The sequence below is a fragment of the Theobroma umbraticum genome, unplaced genomic scaffold, assembly GCF_002168275.2.
Source record: "Theobroma umbraticum cultivar Fairchild unplaced genomic scaffold, ASM216827v3 scaffold_147.0, whole genome shotgun sequence".
Taxonomy (NCBI): domain Eukaryota; kingdom Viridiplantae; phylum Streptophyta; class Magnoliopsida; order Malvales; family Malvaceae; genus Theobroma; species Theobroma umbraticum.
This window is the reverse complement of record NW_018397259.1, coordinates 2,785,661-2,806,744: the sequence shown is the minus strand read 5'-3', so window position 1 is coordinate 2,806,744 and position 21,084 is coordinate 2,785,661. Positions and strand designations below refer to the sequence as shown.

Genomic DNA, 21,084 nt, shown 5'->3' with positions numbered 1-21,084 from the left:
AACATATAATAGAAACCAATCCAACTGATCAGAAACATTTTTGCGACTTAAAATAAAATTTCATGAACATAAAAGATATAAAATATGGTTGAGTATGGTTGAACTCAGAATATTGGAGTGGACAGATGAAAAAGGTGCTTTAAGTTGTAATATTTTCAATTTTTTCAAAAGAGTATGAGCATTAACGTTTGGACTAAGAACAGAAAGTAGAGAAGTTCCCCAGAAGTTCAAAAAATATGGTTACAAATGTGAAAGGTGTACGAGGAGATGAAACGCCTTTACGGATTCATCATTTGTAGTTGAAGTCAAGTCGCTGAGATAAATATTAGGGATGTGAGCAATCTTTCTGGTGTGCATCTTTCCCTTAACGTAGACACCCCACGATACTCAATTATTTAAGTGAAGTGAGCTGTTGCATCCCTCCTGGTAGAGATGACAACTTGGGGTAATCTTTAATCCAAAGCTTTTGAATAGATATGAGATGTTGGAGCCACATTGGCAATGTGAAGTGGTTCTCAAGTTCATGTACAAATGACAAATGCTGTAAAGTTTTGGTAGATCCAAGAAGAATCCATTGGTGTAGTGCCTCCATCTTTGGTAAACCCTAGAATAAATAATTTTGGAAGACTACCATCTTCTTTTCCTCCAAATTCCAACTTCATAGAGAGATCAAGCTTTTCACAACCCCAAATCACCACTGTTGGAAGGGCTGTTAGGCTTTGCCTATCTTCAAACAAACATTTCATGTTTTCACATTGTAAAATTGCCAAAAACCAAAGAGAACTCAAGCACCCAATTCCATTCTCTTGCAAAACCATTTGTTTAGTTGTTATCACTAATGTTCTAAGACTAATCATATGCATGCATCCAATTCTTTGAACAGTAATACATGCAGCCAAATGCTGGGGTGTAAATCTTAATTGAAATCAGACTAGTTGTGTGTCTAATATATTCTTCCAGGTCATTCACTTACAAAAATAATTAACCTTGCAATTCTCTTTATTGCTAACTCAATCTTCAATGAATAACTGTCATGAATTAAACAAGAGGTATACATATAGGGCGGGGCGAAAGAAAACATATCCCTTTGGTTACTGACTTGGATTCCCAAGTTGTCTTGTTGTTATTGCTTTGTAAACGATCCTGATCTAGCCTGAATACGAAGCCCTTAGTCGAGAAGTGATGAAGTTAATTATCCGAAAAAAAAAAAAAAACAGGTGATGAAAGTTGACACAAAGAGTTAAAAGAGGATACAAGACCCCACTTTCGTTGTGCTATAATAAGGCTATCATTAACCAACATCTATAGGATATTACTGTTTATATGATTTGGTTAAAGAGGTGATTTACATCTTGTTTCATACACGTACATTTATTACCGCTGAATCAAATGCTCAAATTCAATCTAGTGTAATTACTCAACAGAGGTTATGAACTAGCTCACTCACCCTAGAAATTGGGCTGACTAACAAACCTTATTCTTTTCATTTTCCTATAGCTCATCCTAGCAGTCCAATTACGAGTATTTTCATTTTATTTTCTTGGGTCGGGCCTTTGCATAGATTAGTTCATAGACTTGGGCTGAAATGCAAAGGGCCCAATATTACAATTTCTTTTTATCAAATAAAAGATTTTAGGACATTTCAACTATTTTGAATCACATTAGTAATTAAGTAGTCCTAACATAAATTAAATTGGTCACTGAGGTCCTAACTGTTAGGTACCTAAACCAAGTTAAAGCAGATGGATGTCTCGAAGGGCAACCTCGTCACTGCAATAATAATCAAATAGAATCAAACGTATCCAACATACCATGATTCCAACGGATTGAATAAATACACAAATAAAGATCTTTTCTTACCATATATTAATCAGGAAAAATTTGAATAATTCAGATAAGAATTTGTAAAAAAAAAAAACTAACAGGGCTAAAAAGTAATTTGACAGACAAAAGGAAAAGCAAGTCATCGTTGAACTAGTAAGATCAGTACAAAAAGCCGAGCTGAATTCCCACATAAAACCGCACAAACAACTCGCACACAGAAGAAAATAAGAAAAGAACAGAGATTAAGCCTTACTGCCCTAGCTATTCCTTCTTTATTTTTCTTTGAAATTCCAAAAGAGCATAAACGAATCATAAAAAAGATAAGTTTTTTTTTAAAAAAATCTATTATTCAGAAAAGGGATTATTATTATTATGGAACCGTGACCGTGACCGATACTTTTATTATTATTATTTCTTCTATTTTTTTCATGGCCAAACCCGACAACTTTCCGGAGAAACAAACATGGGGTACATGGGAGGAGCTCTTACTTGCCTGCGCCGTTCACCGTTACGGTACCGAGTGTTGGGACTCCGTTGCTATGGAACTCCAGAAACGTACTTCCACGCTCCAACACCTATTCCTTACTCCGCTCTCTTGTCAGCAGAAGTTTCAAGACCTTAAACGCCGGTTCGCTGAAAACGACGTCGGAGGTGACGATGCTAAAACTACTAATAACATCACCACCGCGGTTCCTTGGCTCGATGAGCTCCGAAAACTCCGCGTTGCTGAACTCCGCCGCGAAGTCCAACAATATGACCTCTCCATCGTGTAAATAATTACAAAAATACCTTTTTAAAAAATTTTAAATTATTTCCTTTTTGGGGCAAAAATCGAGAATTTTTTGGCTTTTTTTACAGGTCGTTGCAATTGAAGGTGCAGAGATTGAAAGAAGAGAGAGAACAGAGCTTGGAAGATAACGGAAAAGAAACTGAAAAAAGGGATCTGGAGAGAGAGGAGGAAAGCGATAAGAAGGAAGAAGAAAACGAGCCGGAAAATCAAATCCAAAAACCGGTTCACGGCGGCGAAGAGTCCGACCGGGAGAATCGTTCGGTTAATGAGTCGAACTCTACAGATCCGAAGGATGAGAGTCCGGGAGCCGGACCGGAGGAGGCGAAGGTTGAACCGGTATCGGTCGAACCGGAAGGTGGTGAAACGGGTAAGGAGGTGGAGAACGAGAAGCCAACGGGAGAGGATTCGTGCAACGGGAGCTGTGATAGCGTGGCGAAAGAATCGGCGGGGAACTCGGAACGAGTTGACCCGGGGACAGAACCTGGTGACTCGCCCGAGTCAGTAGCCGAGTCAAAGGGGGAAGAACCTAATAGAGAGAGCAGCGATGTACAGAGCTCGGCAAGCTTGTCCGGAAAGGAAAAGAAAAGGGCTGAACCGGACGAACCGGACAATGAGGAATTGGACCAATCTCCCGCCATCAAGGTGTCCATTGAATCTCAGCCGTTGGTTGAGTTCCTCGAGATCTTCCGCTCTCATAAGCTCGGCTCCCTCTTCGAGCGCCGACTCGATAGCCAGGTAAAACAAAATATTCTATTTTTTAAAAAAACTCGATTTAATGTATTAAAATCAATTTATAATTACTTTTTTGTATTAAAAAAAAGGGAGATAAGGAGAAGGTTTTTATTGGGTGCTTTGCGGGTCAGTTGTAGTATCACTATCAGTAGTCTTGGCCCAATCTGGCGGTGACGTGTCAGCACGATTAGGTTTGGTGACTGTTATGATAAATAGTTATCGGTCATGGATAATACTTCTATGATAGATCACAGATAAAGGGGGAATTGGTATTTGACAAAGTTTGGACCGGTTGATTTATAGAATGAGATCCTTGCAATTGAACCGCTGATCTGGCCGTATTAGAAATGTCTAATAGTTGTATAAAATAATTGGTCTCTCTTCTTTCTTTTTTGAATTTTTTTATATTTGGGTGGGTTTAGCTACATTTAAGTGAAGGTTAATTGCGTGCTGTCGATCATTCAGTGGCTGGAATTGACGAAAACTGCCCTTTCATTTTGTTCCTGTAATTTTCTTAGCTATAATTATCATGTGCTGAGGTTGGGCCCATGCAGCCATGCTTGGAGATAAAGAGCAAATGAACCTTGTGGAATTAGGTTTTCGATGAAAAGATTCTTTTTCCTCTGATTTTGTCAAAAAGATAAAAAGTAAAAACTATACTCGGTAGTAGAAGGAAAGAGGGCAATATCCAAAAAAGGAATCTGGTAGTACTAGCTACTACTACTAACTGGGTGGTGTAGGCATCGTTGGCCAATGGCCAGTCCTCTCCTGTCTTTTTCTCGTCTTCCCTTTATTGTTCCCAATAAATAGGATTGTTGAATGTTGGCTTGGACTTTGGTGTTCTCGTGATTAGTATTATGAATTCTTATTTTCATTCATCCTTTTTAAATCTGATTATGTGAATGTTTATAATTTGATTAATTATGTTACATTGGCAATTTGCATAGAAAGAACATAGACTGCATAAATTTAGAGGTCATATTCACAAACAAGATTTTTGTGGCGTTGCCATATTGAGAAGGAAGAACAGCAGTGGATTGGGGTCCACGTGGTATCCTGATAAGGAGTTGTAAGTCGGTCCATTTTGCTGTGAACAAGCGAAAATTGTTTGGGGTAATGGGTTTGAGTGAAAACACGAAATCCTTTTACGCACTCTAATCGGTGCAAGATCTATGGTGGGTATTAGAAGACAATCTTATCCGAGAAAGAAATTGTGAGAGGCCCTTTATTCCCATCTCCATCCCAAGTTTGGTCAGTCATCAGTTTTGACTAATAATAAATTTTGTTTCCAGTCTTCTGTGCTCTTTGTCTTTTCCCTTTTCTTTATATTTGTATACTATTTAAAAGGTGTTAAATAGATTTTATTACATCTCATTAACCTATTGACGTTAAGGTCCCTCACACCTAGTTTGCATCAATCTGGCATGTACACATGTACATATACTTGCATGTCAGAAGAAACAAAAGCATGTGTAAACCACCTGGGTTTAGTTTTTATTTTGTTGAATGGGAAAGGTAAGGTTTAGGTGGACATTTTAAGTTTTAGTCATAATGCTCTTCAAATAAAAACAAAAACATGTGTTTTTTATTTGTATGCTATATGGGATCCACTGCTGGTTTTGATCTATGTGCTCCCATTAGCTGCAATTTCTTTAATTTGTCATTTTCTGTTCCCACTTAATTTGTCTTTAATTTGACATGCAAATATCCTAGGCATGGCTAAGTTTTCAATACTGCAGGAAACACCAGATTACCTGAACTTGGTTCGGCAACATCTTGACTTTGAGACTATTCGGACAAGGCTCGAAGAAGGTTGGTATTCAGGATGCAAAAGCAAGTTCTTTAGAGACTTACTGTTGCTTTTAAACAATGCCATTGTTTTCTTTGGCAAGAAGTCGTTGGAATACGCTGCCGCTGTTGAGCTTCGACAACTTGTTTCAAAGGAGATTGCTGTCCAGATTCCCAACACAAACTTGTTACCCAAAGCACAATCTTGCACGCTGCTTGAATCCCAGATGCCTATGAAACAGGAACCGGAACCAGCACTCTCCTTGTCAATGAAACCTAAATTATCAGTCCCATTGATCGCTTGTCGCAAACGGAGTTCAATTACTGCAAAAGCATCAACATCATCTTCTGGACAAGACAAAAAAAGGCAGCCAATAGCCACATTGATGAATGAGAAACCAGTTCTAGATTGGAAACAGAATGATAAATCGCCTGAGAAAGCCGAGGAAAGTCTTGTAACAAAGAAGAGAACAAGAGAAAGATCTGCCTCAGGTGCAAGAAAAGCAAGCAAAAATGTAAAGACTCGTAGTAACACAAGCACAAACAAAAATTCGGATGCCAATACCAATACTGCCATTTCAAGCAAAGGTGGGTCATCGAATGAGGATTTGGAATCCAAGGCTGAGAAGGAGAAGACCAACACAAATATCAGTTCAAAGAAGCGAAGTGCAGCAAACTTCCTGAATAGAATGAGGAGGAGTTCTTCATCCAATAATGGGCCATTAATAGAGACGCTGAAGGGTGTGATTAGTTCCGATAATGGTAAAGGAGACGGAGGTGAGCAGAAGAAAAACAGAAATAGTAAAGGTGATCAACGGAAGGATCAAATATCAACCCCACGGACACGCTCTGGTGGAAAAAGAGCGAAAGAGCGGGGAAGCCCAGCAAAGAGGAGTACAGGACGACCACCAAAGAGAGCAGCAGCACCATCTCCTGCTACTCCTTCAGTTCCTGCTAAACGGGGAAGGGAAGCTGTGGAGAACGAATCAGGTAGTGGACATGCAAAGAAGCGATCGAGAAAGTGAATGGATAATTCCTCTATCCTTTTTTTTTTTGGTATTTTTGTAAGATGGTTCAGCCCCATATAGCTAATTGTGTTAGGCGGTTAAATTATATTTTGCTCTGTCAACTGGATGTTGCTCCAGCGGGGTTGAGAATGTCTAGCAACATGGCAACTAATCATACGGAAACCAATTTCTTTTGACTCGTACGATTTGGCCAAATCTTTGACAGTCTGTTTGCAATAGACACAATGCATATACAATCCTCGAGCATAAGTCTACTTTACTCGGTAATTTGTTACCGGCTCCTTCCTTGAGATTCAAATTCCCTTAGTCTTTGTTAAGCTTTGAAATGGCAAATCACAGCAGTGTGTGCGATGAAACACTACATTTTCATCATCCTCTTGGCTACAGTCGCTGCAAATGGTGGAATGGGTCCATGCCTGGCACTGGGCTCTACGCTTAAACCATGACATGGGAACGTTGGGATCATCTTCCATTGAAGGCTTGAATGTTATTCTTGTGATGGGCCTAAGGCCTAACCCAGAGGGCAAGATGAGAATAAAAAGTTCATACTGTTTTTAAGAGAAATTTGATAATTCTGACAGATAGTCCTCCATGAGATTTTGGATGGTGAAAAACGTACCGTAAATCCCTTTTATTAAAGAGAAAAGCGAATGAATGGAAGCGAGTATTCCCTGTCAAAATGGCTTTGAGGAAATCCAAAACTTTAGCAACACTCATATTATGATTTGGCAACATCACTCCTCCTCAATTAATCATTTTTCTTTTACCTCCTTAAAATAATCATTCAGGCATTCACCAATGCTCCTATAATTCGACCCTTTTTCTCTCCTAACCTGACAACCTCAATTTCTGCTATTCTTTTCCCCCAATACCCTCCATTTCCCCCTTCTCCATAACCCCATTTCATGACGAATAGAAATTCAATAGAACCAGCCAACAATCTTAAAATCCAGTGGCATAACTCTCATTGTGAGGATATTAACAGGGCAATATTACCAATAAAATCAATGGTAAATATTGGGTAAAAGCAAATTACCTTTGACATTGAGGACATGGACAGATCTTAAAGATCCTTTTTGTTGCTATCTCCAAACGGGTTCCTCAATGCTTGGTTGCTAATCTTATTCTCTTGCAGGTTTGGTTTTGTTGATCAACTTTTTATTATTTTTATCTTTTAACGCCTTGGTGGGTGGGTCGTGGTTGGGATCTTTGTGTTTATAAAAGTCTTTTTGTTTGATTTTTATTGGTGATCACTGGATTCATGTGCTTAGGCTGAACTTTTAGGTTCTTTGAATTATTTATGCAGTTCTTGTACTGATGATTTTTTTTAATCTTATATTTTTTGTGATGATCGTTGATGGGTGTGCCTGATTGGAGTTTCTGGATTCTTGGTATTGTTTATTAGGAGTTTTGATGCTTTATATATGTGTCTGTTTATTAGTTTCTTAACTTTCTTTTCTTTTGCTTGCTTCCTGATAATTTGAGCCACAGATGATTGATCTTGTGATTCACGAGTATTTGTTGATTTCGTTGTCAATAAGGGAATGATATAGTGGAAGTCAATGTTCTATTTTAGCAGGTTGAGTTGAAATTTAATTTTGGCTGTTTCAGCAAATTTGATCAGTTTCATATCCTCATCTCTTATCTGCTGTTATTTGCCTAGTTTACTTCACAACCAGATCTAATCTATAGGGCATAATAGAATTTGCCGAACAATATATACAGGAATTCCACGTTAGATGGGTGATGATCTCTCCATGATTGATAGATTTGTTTTTCCTTATGTAGTAAGACCATTGGTTTCCTCAGGCTAACATTAGATGGGTGATGAACTCAAGCTGGACAGATTGTTGAGGTATGTACTTGTCCTTAACACCAGCAATGACTTAGTTCAAAGATTTTTCTACCGAAGAATAGTAGTTACTGAAAGCTTTGAGTTTCCTTGAGATTGCATTTTGGTGCTATCATCATTTGCAGGCAGAGTATATGTTCTTGTTTAGCAGTGCCGCCCCCAAATCTGTTAATACCAGTATAGAAAAAGTTAAGCTCTTAGATGTGTGCAGCTGTCTTATTAACAGGAGTTGGCTTTTGAATTGACCTTCTGTGGTTTAGTTGTAAGGCTGTCTTCTTTGCGAGAATCTCCCCATCTTTCTTTTAATTATTCATGGCAATTTAAGTAGGACCTTTTTGCATGAAATTCTAGCTCAATGTGAGATTAGGTAATGGCTCTCCTTTAGAGAAACCATCAAGCCATTATAGTCCCTTGAATCAGAAACTCTTGGTGAGGGTTTATGAATGTAGAAACTTCCAACGGTTGTAAACAAGCTGAAGATTGCAAATCGACAATGTTAAAACCAATCCAATTGATAGAAGCTCCTGAAGGAGAGGCAAAAGTTTTAAGTCCTATCTTTGGGATCTCCTGTTTCTCTCTGTTAGCTGTGACCAGGCCAATTCTTTCACCACCTCCTTAAAATTTACAAGCAGTCTGGAAAGCATACTAGGACTGTCCTCTGCCACTTCAAACCCAAAACTATACTTAATAGCATGTCATGTGTCTACTCATGGTGATTTAATTGGTGTTAAATTGAACGATTCATTCTCAAGAAATATCACAATAAATTTTGTTGCAAATGCAGTTTTTAAAGTCACTGAATCCTGTGTATTCCAGTTCTCATTATGCTGTGGCTTGCAGCATTAGCATATGTTGGGAAAAGATAGTGGAAAGCTTGGTTGCAACCAATACACGGATTTCACATGCTATGCACAACAGACTGCAGCCATTTAGCCCAAAATATCAAAATTTTTACATTGAAGACTGCCATGGGTAATTTTACATTCCAGTCCATGTCATCCGAATGATGAGGGAAAGCAGCTATTTTCCAAGTACATTAAGTTAAAGCACGGATCCTCGTACAAGATTCTGGCAAACTTCTTTATCCAATGAGGACCAGATGCAGATTCCGAAAGGAAAAAAAAAATCAAAGAAATAGGAAATAAAAAATCCAACTAGTCAATCTCTGATGGCGTCCACAATACCACTGGCTGTCTACAGCCTTACAGCCGGTCCATTGGTTGCCCACGCGAGAAGGGTTGTTCTCCATCTGACAATTAATAAGAGAAACAAAAGAATTAGGCTCACCGGTGTACACTAATTCAGAAAAAGTTTAACCTTGCGCACAGCATCGTTGAAATGCCATAATTTGTGAAGCAAAAACTTGGTTCATCTAATAACAGCCAACCATACACTGTCTATGCACTCTGGATCAAGACCAATTTGTACTATTAAAGCAGTAATCCAGTACAACCTCTGTCACTTACATGTTGCAAATAAAAAAAAAACAATACAACATGGGCTGAGTAAATAAATTTTATTTCTGTCTTGATCCATTCAAAACAATGTTCCAGATGGTTTTGTAGAAGAAAATCACCTTATCTTACATGTTTGAAAAAAAGAAGAAAAATTATGCAACTAGCTTCCTCAACAAATTGAATGGAATAAAAACTAATTCTAATCAGTACTAATACAAGTGCTGGGCTATCTGCAATATGCAGAAATGAATGCAAAAGATCACTATGTACACATATATTTATTACCACTTTCCCCATCCGATGCATCGGCAAGCCTAGCAATAGCATCAATGAGAGCTTGTTCATGCTCCTGCATTACATATATTGATTAGGCTTGCAGTACTAAGCAATGAAAAGGAAGCTATATCCAGGTGGGTATGAATCGATAATAATCTTACTTTTAACTTTTTCTTCGCCTTCTCAAGCTCAAGAGGATCAGGATTACTTGTATCAAAAACCCTCTCCACCTGTTGATGGGATCAAAATAAGAATTAGCTAACAACTTAAAATGTGTATCTCAATTTGACATGTAACAACATCAGTTGAGATGGCTCTCCATAAATACCTCCTTTACTAGTGTCTCTGTGTTAAGCAACTCAATATCATCAGACACTTTCTTTGCAATACCATTCTGTGACGGCAAAAATTCTTTTCTGAATTGGCCCTTCACTGAACCTCGACCTCTTCCAGGACCTGGAGCAGGAGCACCACGACTGAAGGATTTCTTAGCTACATGAAAACCAGGGCCTCCTCGATATGATATGCCCGGGTCCTCACCATCCCATCTGATATCGTCTGGAGAAATCTGTAATCATTAGGAGATCAATATTGTTCTCAATAAAATGTTGACAAAAAACTATTTGCTGGTAAGAAACATTCCACTTTGATGAAGCAGCAAACAATTGGCAGGCTAAGATAATTAAAATCAGCTCTTTCAATGCAAGAAAGCAAACAAATAAATATCCCAACATGCTCGTATTCCCCACCCTACTGTTCTTTCAAACACCCCGGGAACCACGGACAAAGCGATATGGTAATTTTTGAAAAATTAGGATACAACACAGTAATAAAATATAAATTTAATACATATAATTGATATATGCGTATAATTTAATTAATTTTTCATTAAAATTTATTATTTTATATATCTTTATTAGTTTTTAATCTAAATATAGACTATGCATTAAAATCTTTCAAAATATATAAAAAACTAATTAGATAGCATTTTGTTACAACAAATAATTCTATTACCGTGCATATAAAACAATTAATTGTATTAGTATACTTTAAATTTATTTGGCCCAATTGTTATTTGGGTTTAAAATTCTAACACAACAAGTTTTGAATCTTCCAACTAGAGGTCCATTTAAGCCAACTCAATTTAATACTTAAGCCCTAACTCTATTAACCCATATTCTCTATCCTTTTCACCATTGCAGCATCTGGTTTTGGAAGCGCAGCTGTAGCATCTCCTTCTACTAACCAACTTTTCCAATGGTTAGAATTTTTGTGACTTCTACAACAGTTCATTCTTACTTGCTTTGGGCTCAAGCAGTGTGAATCTAAGCATGTGCAAGACATTGAAAAGTTGGTTGGAAGATTACATGATCGATGGGATAAAAGGAGATGCAGCAGCTGCACCACCAAAACTAGATGTTGCATTGGTGAAGGAGGAAATGGATTAATATAGTTAGGGCTCAAGTATAAAATTGGGCTGGCTTAAATGAGCTTTTGATTGGAAAATTTAAAACTTATTGAGTTAGAATTTTAAGTTTATACAACAATTGAGCCAAATAAAATTTATCTAATAAGATCTTAATAAAGGAGACTGCTCAAAAATCTAATAAGATTTTAATCCTCATAAACCAAATGGCATATCCTGTATCATTATACACATGTCCCATTTCTCTCTGTGCTTCCTAGTCAAAGACTAAGACTGGAACAGCAAGGAATAAAGAAGACTGCTCATAAATCTCCCAATAGACAAGTTCAATCACCTTGGCAACATGGATTAGGAATTGAGCTAGTAGATCATTTTAAGGCTCTGGTACATAACCGTGAAGAAAATGGCTTCCAGATGTCATTTTCCAATGTTTGGATGGTAGAATATAAATTGGTCAACAGAAGTTAGCTTGCTGGTGCAACGAAAAAGCAACAAAAGACACACACAAAAAAATATCCTCTGGTTTTTTGAAAGGGGAAGACAATTTCCAAAACACATGAAAGGTCTTTTCCCTTGCCAAGCATCTTCACCACACAAACCCCTAACTAAAGACTACCCAAACCGAAGAGCCAGTATAATCCCCTTCCTATCCGATCTCCATTTCTTGCTCCCTTTTTTGCTCCCTTTCTCCCTCAAACCTCAATCCACTCTCATTTCTCACTCTCAAGCGACTTCCTCTCCCCACAGAACTTGCCACCGCTAACAGCAGCTCTTGTTCCTTAGCCCTTGCCCCCTTTCTTGTTAAATCAAACTCCATCTCTCTACTCTAGACCAGCCATTAACACCCTGAAATCTTCATGGATTTCAAACTTTTTAAGTGTTATAACAAAGTCACATAAAATACGAAATCTAAGAATTTCCTTTGAGATCATTGAGGCTGTTGCATTTTTTTTTATTTAATTGAATTTGGGGTATAATGGGTTTCTGTGGTGATTTGATTTGAGGTTTTCTGTAGCAGAAATATGAGTGCGAATAATGAAATTTTCTAGTTTAATTTCCATTGAAAGAAAGATGAAAGATATTTTTGTTATCTTTTAAGAAATTTATATTTTGCAAATTTTGATAATCTTGATGAAAATTTTTCCAAATCTTCATTGTATTCCAACCACCAGAATATATTTTCATAATGACATCCAAACACCGGTAAACTTTCTTTTTTCAGGGAAGTTATTTTCAACAGAAAACATCTTCCTCGAGCAAGTAATTTTCTAATTACCAAAAGGAGCCAGTAAACATGGTTATTGCTTCTAAAACTCTACTAAGTTACCAGGTAACCCCTGCCACTCATTCTGCTCCCTAGTTTCGATATGTTGTGTACTACCAATTAACGTACCTGGTGTCAAAAAATCTGCCAACTATGATGCTAATATTTATTGACCATATCAATCCCCTAAACATTTGTCTTGTTTTCATCTTAGCATTTGGAAGAAGTAAGCCATATTGTCATATCTGTATCAAGGAACCATTTTACTCAACTTTGATACCTTCATACTTTTGGATTATTTACTTTCTATATCCCTAATTGGAAGGATGAAAGAATCATAGTCATTATTCTAACTAATAGTAGCCAACTCAACATCAAAACCAACTACAATATTGATAATTGGATTTGTCATTCTCAGGCTGAGATCTGTACGTTATCTCTGTATTTGGATTGGTTGTCATGTCTAAGAAAGTATATTGGGTGCCAAACAACTGCACAAGATCTATCCAAGCAAAGAGACCAATGAATGTTGCCACAGAAAGGACACAGGATAACTGATTTCATAAATATGTCTATATGGTTTCTGGTATTACAATAGGTTATGGGAAAGGAAATCAAGATAATGAAAGAACTTACTATGAAAAGAAAAGATATAAAGGATTTGAGAAAATATAATGACTAAAGAAATGAAGCACCAGGCATTGATGCATCAGGAAAGGCAACCATACCATACAAATCATAGGTATCTATAATGGCTCACTTTCTCGCAAGTTAAGAGGATAGGCAAAACTAACAAGGAAACTAATTATCCAATGCATAAACAACCAAGACTGCCAGAAAAAGAACACCAGATTCCTAGGATGTCCTAGAATATAAGGTTAAATACGTTATAAGAATATCAAATTGCACAGTAATTGCATAAAAACTATCATCCTTCCACTGAACATAAAGATTCCCATGTCGTTAAACTAAAGATTCACACCAGGAACCAATTGCAACTGCTTCTACGGACCCCCATTCCCTTTTTAATGGTTACAATCAAAAGAACAATTTTTGAGGGATCTCTTTATGACAGTCTAATATTTTCCCACTTCCAAAAAGACCTTTATTAGATTGAGAGAGTATGACATTATAAGCCTTCCAAATTTCTTCCCTGAAACCAACAAACCTCAACTAAGCCAAAGCGTAGCTAACTTCCAAATTCAGAGGAGATTTTCGGAGATATAGAAATCCTTTAATAATGAATTTTATTTTTCCTGAAATAAGCTTCCCTAACTATGCAAACTATATTGTTCAATACATTCTAACATTGTTGCTGCACAAAATAATGACTAGCAGGCACAAATGATTCAGTTCATGCTAAAAAATCATATCCACTTACCTCTTTGAGATCAACCCATTCCCACGTCTCATTTGCTGTATTTATATCATAAACCAGAGCATGTCGTCCCTGTCAAAAAATAAGAATAATTACAAAACATACTGATGATGGCTTAACAATTCACAGAATATTAAACTAGTTCTAAAAGGCATTTTAACAGCTGATATTATTGACAGATCGCATATAAATTAGCAAATAGAGACAAATAACATGGTTCCACCATTGGGAAATGGAAAAGAAGTGTTGCATAAATCTTTTGATTCACAAGTCAAGTACCAAGATAAACAGGTCCAGAAAGTGCACCAGTGACAAAGCCTTAGGTTGTCATGCATATGCTTTCAAAGTTATATATTGTTAAAACTTACAGCATCACCAAAACAAGTACTGCTTTAAGATAAGTCTCAGAGTGAGACACAGAAAATGTCCTTCTATGCCTTTAACATACCTCAGAGGGATTGTAATCAGTGATTACAGCTTCATAGAAATTGTTGTCTTCAGGCCATCTTGTCCACACTTTCCTTCCAATTAAGGGTTCAAATGTTGCTCCTTCAGCAGGTTCATTTGCCAAAAGGCTGCCAACAGAACCACGGTTATTGAATTGCCTAGTTCCAGCAGAGACTGTAGAAGAGTAATGCACGGCCTTTGCAGAGGATAAGCCAGGTAATGACTGACCCTGTTAGGGTAAAATGTGAGTAAAACAAAACAAGGTAGATGGAGGCCAATGTACTCTTCTGCATTTCTATCATGAAAATAAGAACATTGCTTCTAGCGTTAGGCCCCAATTTCTCAAGCAGTTTGCTAATTTGCATTCAAAGAAGAAAGCTGAATGCACAGAACTACTAACATGACAGGTTTTGAAACCTGTGGTTGCACAGCAATGGTAAGAGAAGTTACCGATTGGGATGTCTTCTGTTTCTTGCGGGATGCTGAAACAGTTGGACTAGGTAAAAGACTGTGAACAGGCTGAGATGCACTAAGTCTTGCAGCCTGGTTCCCACCAGCTTGTCTCCAGTCCCTGCAAGCATTGCCCACATATAACCCATTAAACAAAAGAAGATACAAAAACCCATTGAATCAATTACTGTCCCCTAATAGTGAGAACATTTAATAAGCATTCAGACCTTATTCTTCTGATGATATCATCAGCATTAACTTTGGTCAGAAGCTCTCTATGCTCATCATCGGACACCCTCAGTTCTTTCCTAAGTTCTGTTATCAAGCCTTCCTTTTCCTGAATATGCAGCATATGACAGAACATGCAAACCTGATCAGCTTGAAATAAATAGGAAAGCTTATTAAAAACAAGAAGTACAAATACAGAAAAGTAAATACCCAAGTAATTGCATCGGATTGAGCTTTAAAGGCACGTAGGACAGAACAGTAAGCTTCCTGCTCAAGTTGATGTATTTGGGCCTCCATGTCAAAATGCATCCTAGAAAATGAGCCAGAACCTACGATAGATCTTCCATTGCCAGTAATATTACCCCCTCTTGAAACTCTAGTTTGATGTGATGGAGGCAGATCATCATCAGTACCTGTAGTCATTTCAGATAAAACCATGCATGATCATGCTGCATAGAGGATCCAAGGACATTAACTAGTCATCTGATGCCCTTGCTTGAAATGTTTACTAGTATTAATCTCTTTGATATGTACCAAATTTATTAGGGGGTAAAAGAACAGTTATACAGGAAGTGTAAAGTTACAAATGCACATAAAGGAGAAGAAAATAACTGATCTATCATGAATCTTCTTGCATACTATCATAAAAGTTAATCAATTTATGCATATAAACACGAACCCAAATTTAACTAGGTCTTTGCAGGTCACAAAGTACAAAGTTAAGGGGTATAGATACAATATGGTTAAACTAGAAAAAAGAGAAACGCGAAGATACTGCATTGACTATAACTGGTCTAGTAAGCAACCAAAATCAAAGATCAAAATTGCAAATCCAGGTGGACAATTTAAACAATAATAATTCACAAAGGAAAATCATTTGAAACAATTAAAAGAAAATAAAATAGTTTATTGCCAGGACGAATAAACCTTAACTGCCAATGCATTCTTCTAACAACAAAAGCTATTTGTTTATTCTCAAGTGTCAACTAACCAAAAATCTAGTAAACTATGAACTAGAAGAAAGGAAAGAAAAGAAAACCATTTTATCGACCAGATAACAAGAAGTTCCTTTTCATCGTGGATTTCTTTACATTCGAATCCCAGTTAGAATTCAAAATAAAACAAGCAAATTGCACCTAAAAGTTGAACGCCAATCAATATCTTGGAAAGCAAAAGCCAAATAAAACCACATAACACCATTACCCAAATCAAAGTTATCAAAATTGTAATGACCTGCATTAAACCCTTAAACCCTCATATCTCACCTTACCCCACCCCCCCCCCAAAAAAAAAAAAAAAAACCCAGTGCACCCATTATCCAATTTCCAAATACAAATAAAACCCACAACCCCAAACCAAAAAAAAAAAAAAAACCCAGATACACCACATTGTTTAATGCAAAAATATGACATTAATTAATGCAACATACCACTACTATCGCAAACTTCATAGTCCATACCAAGAAAAAAGAAATACAAGGCCGAAAAAGATCTTTCTTTGTCGAAGAAGAACACAAGCGGAAACCCTAACAAGAAGTTGCCCCGAGATAGAGATTAAAGGAAGAAGCTACTAATAAATATGCTCCAATGCAATCCAGAACCCAGTTAAAGTAGCTAGATTTAGAGAGAAAGATGGAAGCCTTTTTTCCTCTGTTGTTTTGAAAGAGATTTGATTGGTTTTGTGGAGAGAGAAGAAAGACAGAGAGAGATCTGTTAACTGGGAAAAGAGCGAGAAGAGGAGGGGCTTTTGGACTTAAAACTACTCACGGCTTGGCTTTTCATAGAGATTTATGTTTGCTGTCGTGTTCTTTTTCCATTTTTATTGTTAAGGTTGGCTTTTGGTTTCGGTAAGTTCGGGTCCAGTTCGGACAAGCTTTGGTCCAAAATGTTTTGTATTGTTGTGTTCTCTTTGGGCTCACAGGGGCTCAAACTGTTAGAAGATATTGCAGATTGGGCCTTTTGGGCTATAGTTCTTTTTTATTTTATCCTTTTTTGAGCTCCAATACTTAGTATTGAATGTGGAGCACTTGCTAGCTTCATGACACAAGCATGCATTTATCAATGAGACAATTACTCCAATACATATTATAAGTAATTTAATATTAAAACATTGATATGGAAAAATATATTCCTTACATTTAAAATTGAATTTCTTTTATATATTTTTTTGGGTCAAGCTTTACCAACTTTGATTATAATATAATTTTTTGTGATATTATGTGAAATTAAAATTTCACGATTAGATGTGAGAATTTTTTAGAATTTATTTTTGTGAAATTTTAATTTCACATAATATTAGAATTAATAATGATTGAAGTTGGTTTTGTTTGACAAAATAAATTGAAAGTAGAGATTCAATTTGAAACAAATGAAGTATTAGTTTTGATATATGAATTAAGATGTGTTTTACGAAAGAAGTATTAATTTTGATACATAAATTAAGATGTTTAAAACATGAATATCTTTGCTCCACCTGTTTGGAAAAGCACATGGTTAATTGGCCTTTGTCATTTCCGACATAGATTTGAATATTTTCCTTTTCCTAAAGGAAGAGTAGGCTAACTTACTAATTAATTAATTAATCATTTGTGACATAAATTTGAATATGTTTTCCATTTTTTTTACAAAAGAGTAATTAATCTTAAAAAATAAACTCAATAATCTTATTGAACAATCCTCCTTTTGAAAGATCCACGATTTACATATGATTTTAAAATTTATTTTACATTTTATAAATTAATTTTAATTTATTAATTTAATTTGATTATTTATTAATGATATACATTCAAATTGATTTTTAAATTACTTTATTTCGAGTTTGAGTTTCAATTGAGTTTTATAATGGGTATCTAATTCTTTATAATTTAATATATTGGGTTTGAGTTTTTTATGAGTATCGTAATTCAGATTTTGGTACTCAATTTTTTTTTCTTTTTAACCTTTTAGCTGCTTTTGTTTTAATTATTTTGTTATTTACTTAGGGTGGGGTCTCTATGGACGGGCTGGGCTCAATTTTTCTAAGCTAGGGCCGCGTTTGGTCAAGATTTGAAGCCCGAATTTTTGGGCGAGGCTGGGCCTGGACAAATATATAAAATATAATACAATATAATATTACTACCTTGTTTAGACCCGACCAGACTCATGGACAGCTCTAGCCCCTAGATTAGAGGTTCAACATTTAGATTCTTTCTTTTGATCTCGTTCAAATATTGTCAAAAAGAGAAAAAAACCCAAGATGATATGTGCAATGTGAATGTTGTTCCCTTTTGTTTTGTCAATGGTTGTTATATTTATAGCATGTTTGGTATAAAGAATAACTAAGCTATTCTCTGTTTATTCTCATGTTTTTTTTTTATTTTCATTTGATATGCAATATCATAAGGAGTAGTTATTACTAAATAATAGCTATTTTTTAAAATGAAATAAAACTCAGGCTTAATTAAACTCGAGTTTTCTCATGAGTTTTGCTATTTCATGACTGAGAGAATAGTCTTAAAATATGATAAGAGTAAAATACCCCTTATAACTTAAAAATATTACAACCTTAGACCTATAAATATTTCTTTTTCTTCTCATTTTTCCTTTTTTCTATCTCTTTCTTCTCATGTTCTTTTCTTTCTCATTCTCTCTAACTTGCACTATCACCGGAGATAGCATCGACGGCGACGGCGACAGCGACGATGATGGAGGTTTCACACCAGATCTAGGATCTACGGTCTGATCTGACCATAGGAAGCACTGAATTTGATGCTTCCCGACCAAATCCCCACGGCCGGATCTGGCACTCCATGGCCAGATCCAGTGGTGAGAAGCGTCGATCTGGCGCCTTAGTGGCTAGATCAAGCCACATGATGCACCAGATCGACATTTCATTACACCGGTAACATTTTCGGTGGTCTTCCCATGGAGAAGAAGAAAAAAAAGAAAAAAAATTAGTTATAAATTTTAAAATATTAATATTTTATATATAATTTAAACATTATTAATACTAATATGATTAAAATATTAGTATTTTAAAATATTAATGTTTTCTTTATTAAATTATTAATATATTAAATTTTCAATGAGTATAAATAAAAAATAAAAAATTATTATTATTTGAATCATAATAATATTAAATTATAAATAAAATATTAATATTTAAAATATTAATAATTAAATTATACTAAAATATTAATGTTTAAATTATAAATTATTAATATTTTAATTAAATTATAAATTATTAATATTTAACAAATAAATTAAAAAAATCATATATATAATAAAAGATATTTTTATTTTTTACTTTATATTCTTTTTTTATTTCAAAATTATTATTACCAACCAAACACTGCACTAAGTCATAATAATTATTCTTGTTTTATTCCATTCCTCATATCAAATTACATAATAACTATTTTATTCTATTTTCACCTTATTCTGTTCTCATATAATAACTATTCTATTCTATTTTTACTTATTTCGTGAACCAAACGTAATCTTAGTGTATTACATATGACATTTGTAACTTTGCGCCACCATTCTAAACAATAAAATAACCATACTAATCAATGCTGATGTAAAGGCATATTCATATAATTGAAACAGATCATGGGTAGCTACACCAGCACTATTATTAAGAATAGTGAAGCAGTAACATGACGGTCAAGAGTTTGTTCGTCTTACCTATTGGTTGCTATAGGAATTGTCAAAGTTGCTGAATTACACGTTTCATACCTATATATATCCTAGATAGCCTAATCTCTCCAAGAAAATCCATTAGAAAATTAAGAGAATTGAGGTTCCAGGAATTCTTTTAAGGAGTAAGTGAATGTATAGCCAATGAGAAATCACATTTAGCTGACAAGCCGGCTGTGCGTAGTTTGGGTTAATGGCCGTTCACATGCTAATTTTATAACTCAAAAGTTAGCCTCTCATCATCAACCAAATTAATCTATGGTTTCCACATTTCACATTTCAGTAGCTACGATGGGTGGGGAATGCGAAACATACAATAGATGACTACTACTTTTGGCAGAATTGAGCCAGATTGAGGATAATAGAGGTGTAAAAAAGGATAGAATTTTTGTAAGATAGAGGTAATTTCTTCTGAAGTGACAAAGGTGGATTAATTACCTATATATCAACTTAGTCTTAACTTGGAAGGCATATATATACAACTAGCTAGCCCTAAAGCTAAATGAAGAACATGGATACTCAGGTACTTGGTTGTGATACACGTGCCTTGTCACATGATTTTTATAGTTTAATCTCTGTTTGCAGGATTATAATGAAGCCAGAAAACTTAATAGTCAATTCAGCATCACATGATTGGCAACTTCAAAGTTCAGGGGCGGTGAAAGGTTGGGAAAAAGTACCATTTGTATAATGAAATCTACAGCATCTTCAATAATGAACCTAGATTTGCCATTGTTTTTGTGAGGAGGGCTGAGTCTACTACAGGACAAGATATAAACCTGCTTGCTTTTTCATTCTTTGCTTAGGTAATCAGATTGGAAACGCATGCTATATATTTATATGTTTACAGTCAAAATTGAATGATACTAAGTAATTGAAAATTTTACGAGTTTCTCATCATATAGATAGAAAAAAGATAAAAGCTAAAAAGCTTGAAAAGCTGACTCCAAACTTAACATTCGCTGTTAATTCTTACTGTCAGAAAGGGATTTGTCTTTAGCTTGATGAGTAAAAACTTTATTATTCTCTTGTATTGACCTAAATTTGAGTGAAATTAACTCATTTATCATAGTATTGGAAAACACAAAGGAGTGTCCTTTCCCATCGTTGGAAAAATAAAATCAATCATCAATGTGTATATATGTATATATATATATATATATATATATATATATATGTGCTAGTGGGTTTATGCAAACCACGTGCAATGAACACGCATGCATGCTGCCCTTATAAACCTGCTCCAAGTTATAGATCCTTCGAGTGCTTGATTTCTCATTCACTGATCATTTTCTTCTCCGAACTCCACTCTGATGAAGATCAGTTCCATAAATTTGATTGCTTTCGTTGCCTTAATTCTAGTTCACATCCTCATCATGTGCTCATCGTTGTGTCTCTGCCATGGAGAAGTTCCTGCCGGAGAAAGATATCAGATGTCAAGAAAGCTACTGTCATCCGTGGCTTCGTT

General features: G+C 35.6%; 2 protein-coding genes across 3 annotated transcripts; one reads left to right on the top strand and one right to left on the bottom strand.

Moving 5' to 3' along the window:
* The first annotated feature begins 1,802 nt into the window (after positions 1 to 1,802).
* On the top strand, positions 1,803 to 6,416 carry LOC110414733 (uncharacterized). The gene is made up of 3 exons (XM_021426118.2): positions 1,803 to 2,593; positions 2,683 to 3,349; positions 5,086 to 6,416. Exons 1-3 carry the CDS (start codon positions 2,253 to 2,255, stop codon positions 6,157 to 6,159), a joined length of 2,082 nt encoding a protein of 693 aa, XP_021281793.1. The 5' UTR covers positions 1,803 to 2,252; the 3' UTR covers positions 6,160 to 6,416.
* A 2,605-nt stretch (positions 6,417 to 9,021) lies between these two features.
* On the bottom strand, positions 9,022 to 16,715 carry LOC110414994 (protein EMSY-LIKE 1-like). Of its 2 annotated transcripts, none has more exons than XM_021426442.1 (10): positions 16,370 to 16,715; positions 15,151 to 15,353; positions 14,940 to 15,049; positions 14,713 to 14,833; positions 14,264 to 14,491; positions 13,819 to 13,887; positions 10,076 to 10,315; positions 9,909 to 9,977; positions 9,757 to 9,820; positions 9,022 to 9,263 (listed from the first exon to the last, which is right to left on the bottom strand). In XM_021426442.1, exons 1-10 carry the CDS (start codon positions 16,395 to 16,397, stop codon positions 9,217 to 9,219), a joined length of 1,179 nt encoding a protein of 392 aa, XP_021282117.1. In that variant the 5' UTR covers positions 16,398 to 16,715; the 3' UTR covers positions 9,022 to 9,216. The 2 variants fall into 2 exon arrangements, with proteins under 2 accessions (XP_021282117.1, XP_021282118.1); XM_021426443.1 differs by having other exon boundaries at positions 16,400 to 16,715.
* Between the last annotated feature and the right edge of the window lie 4,369 nt (positions 16,716 to 21,084).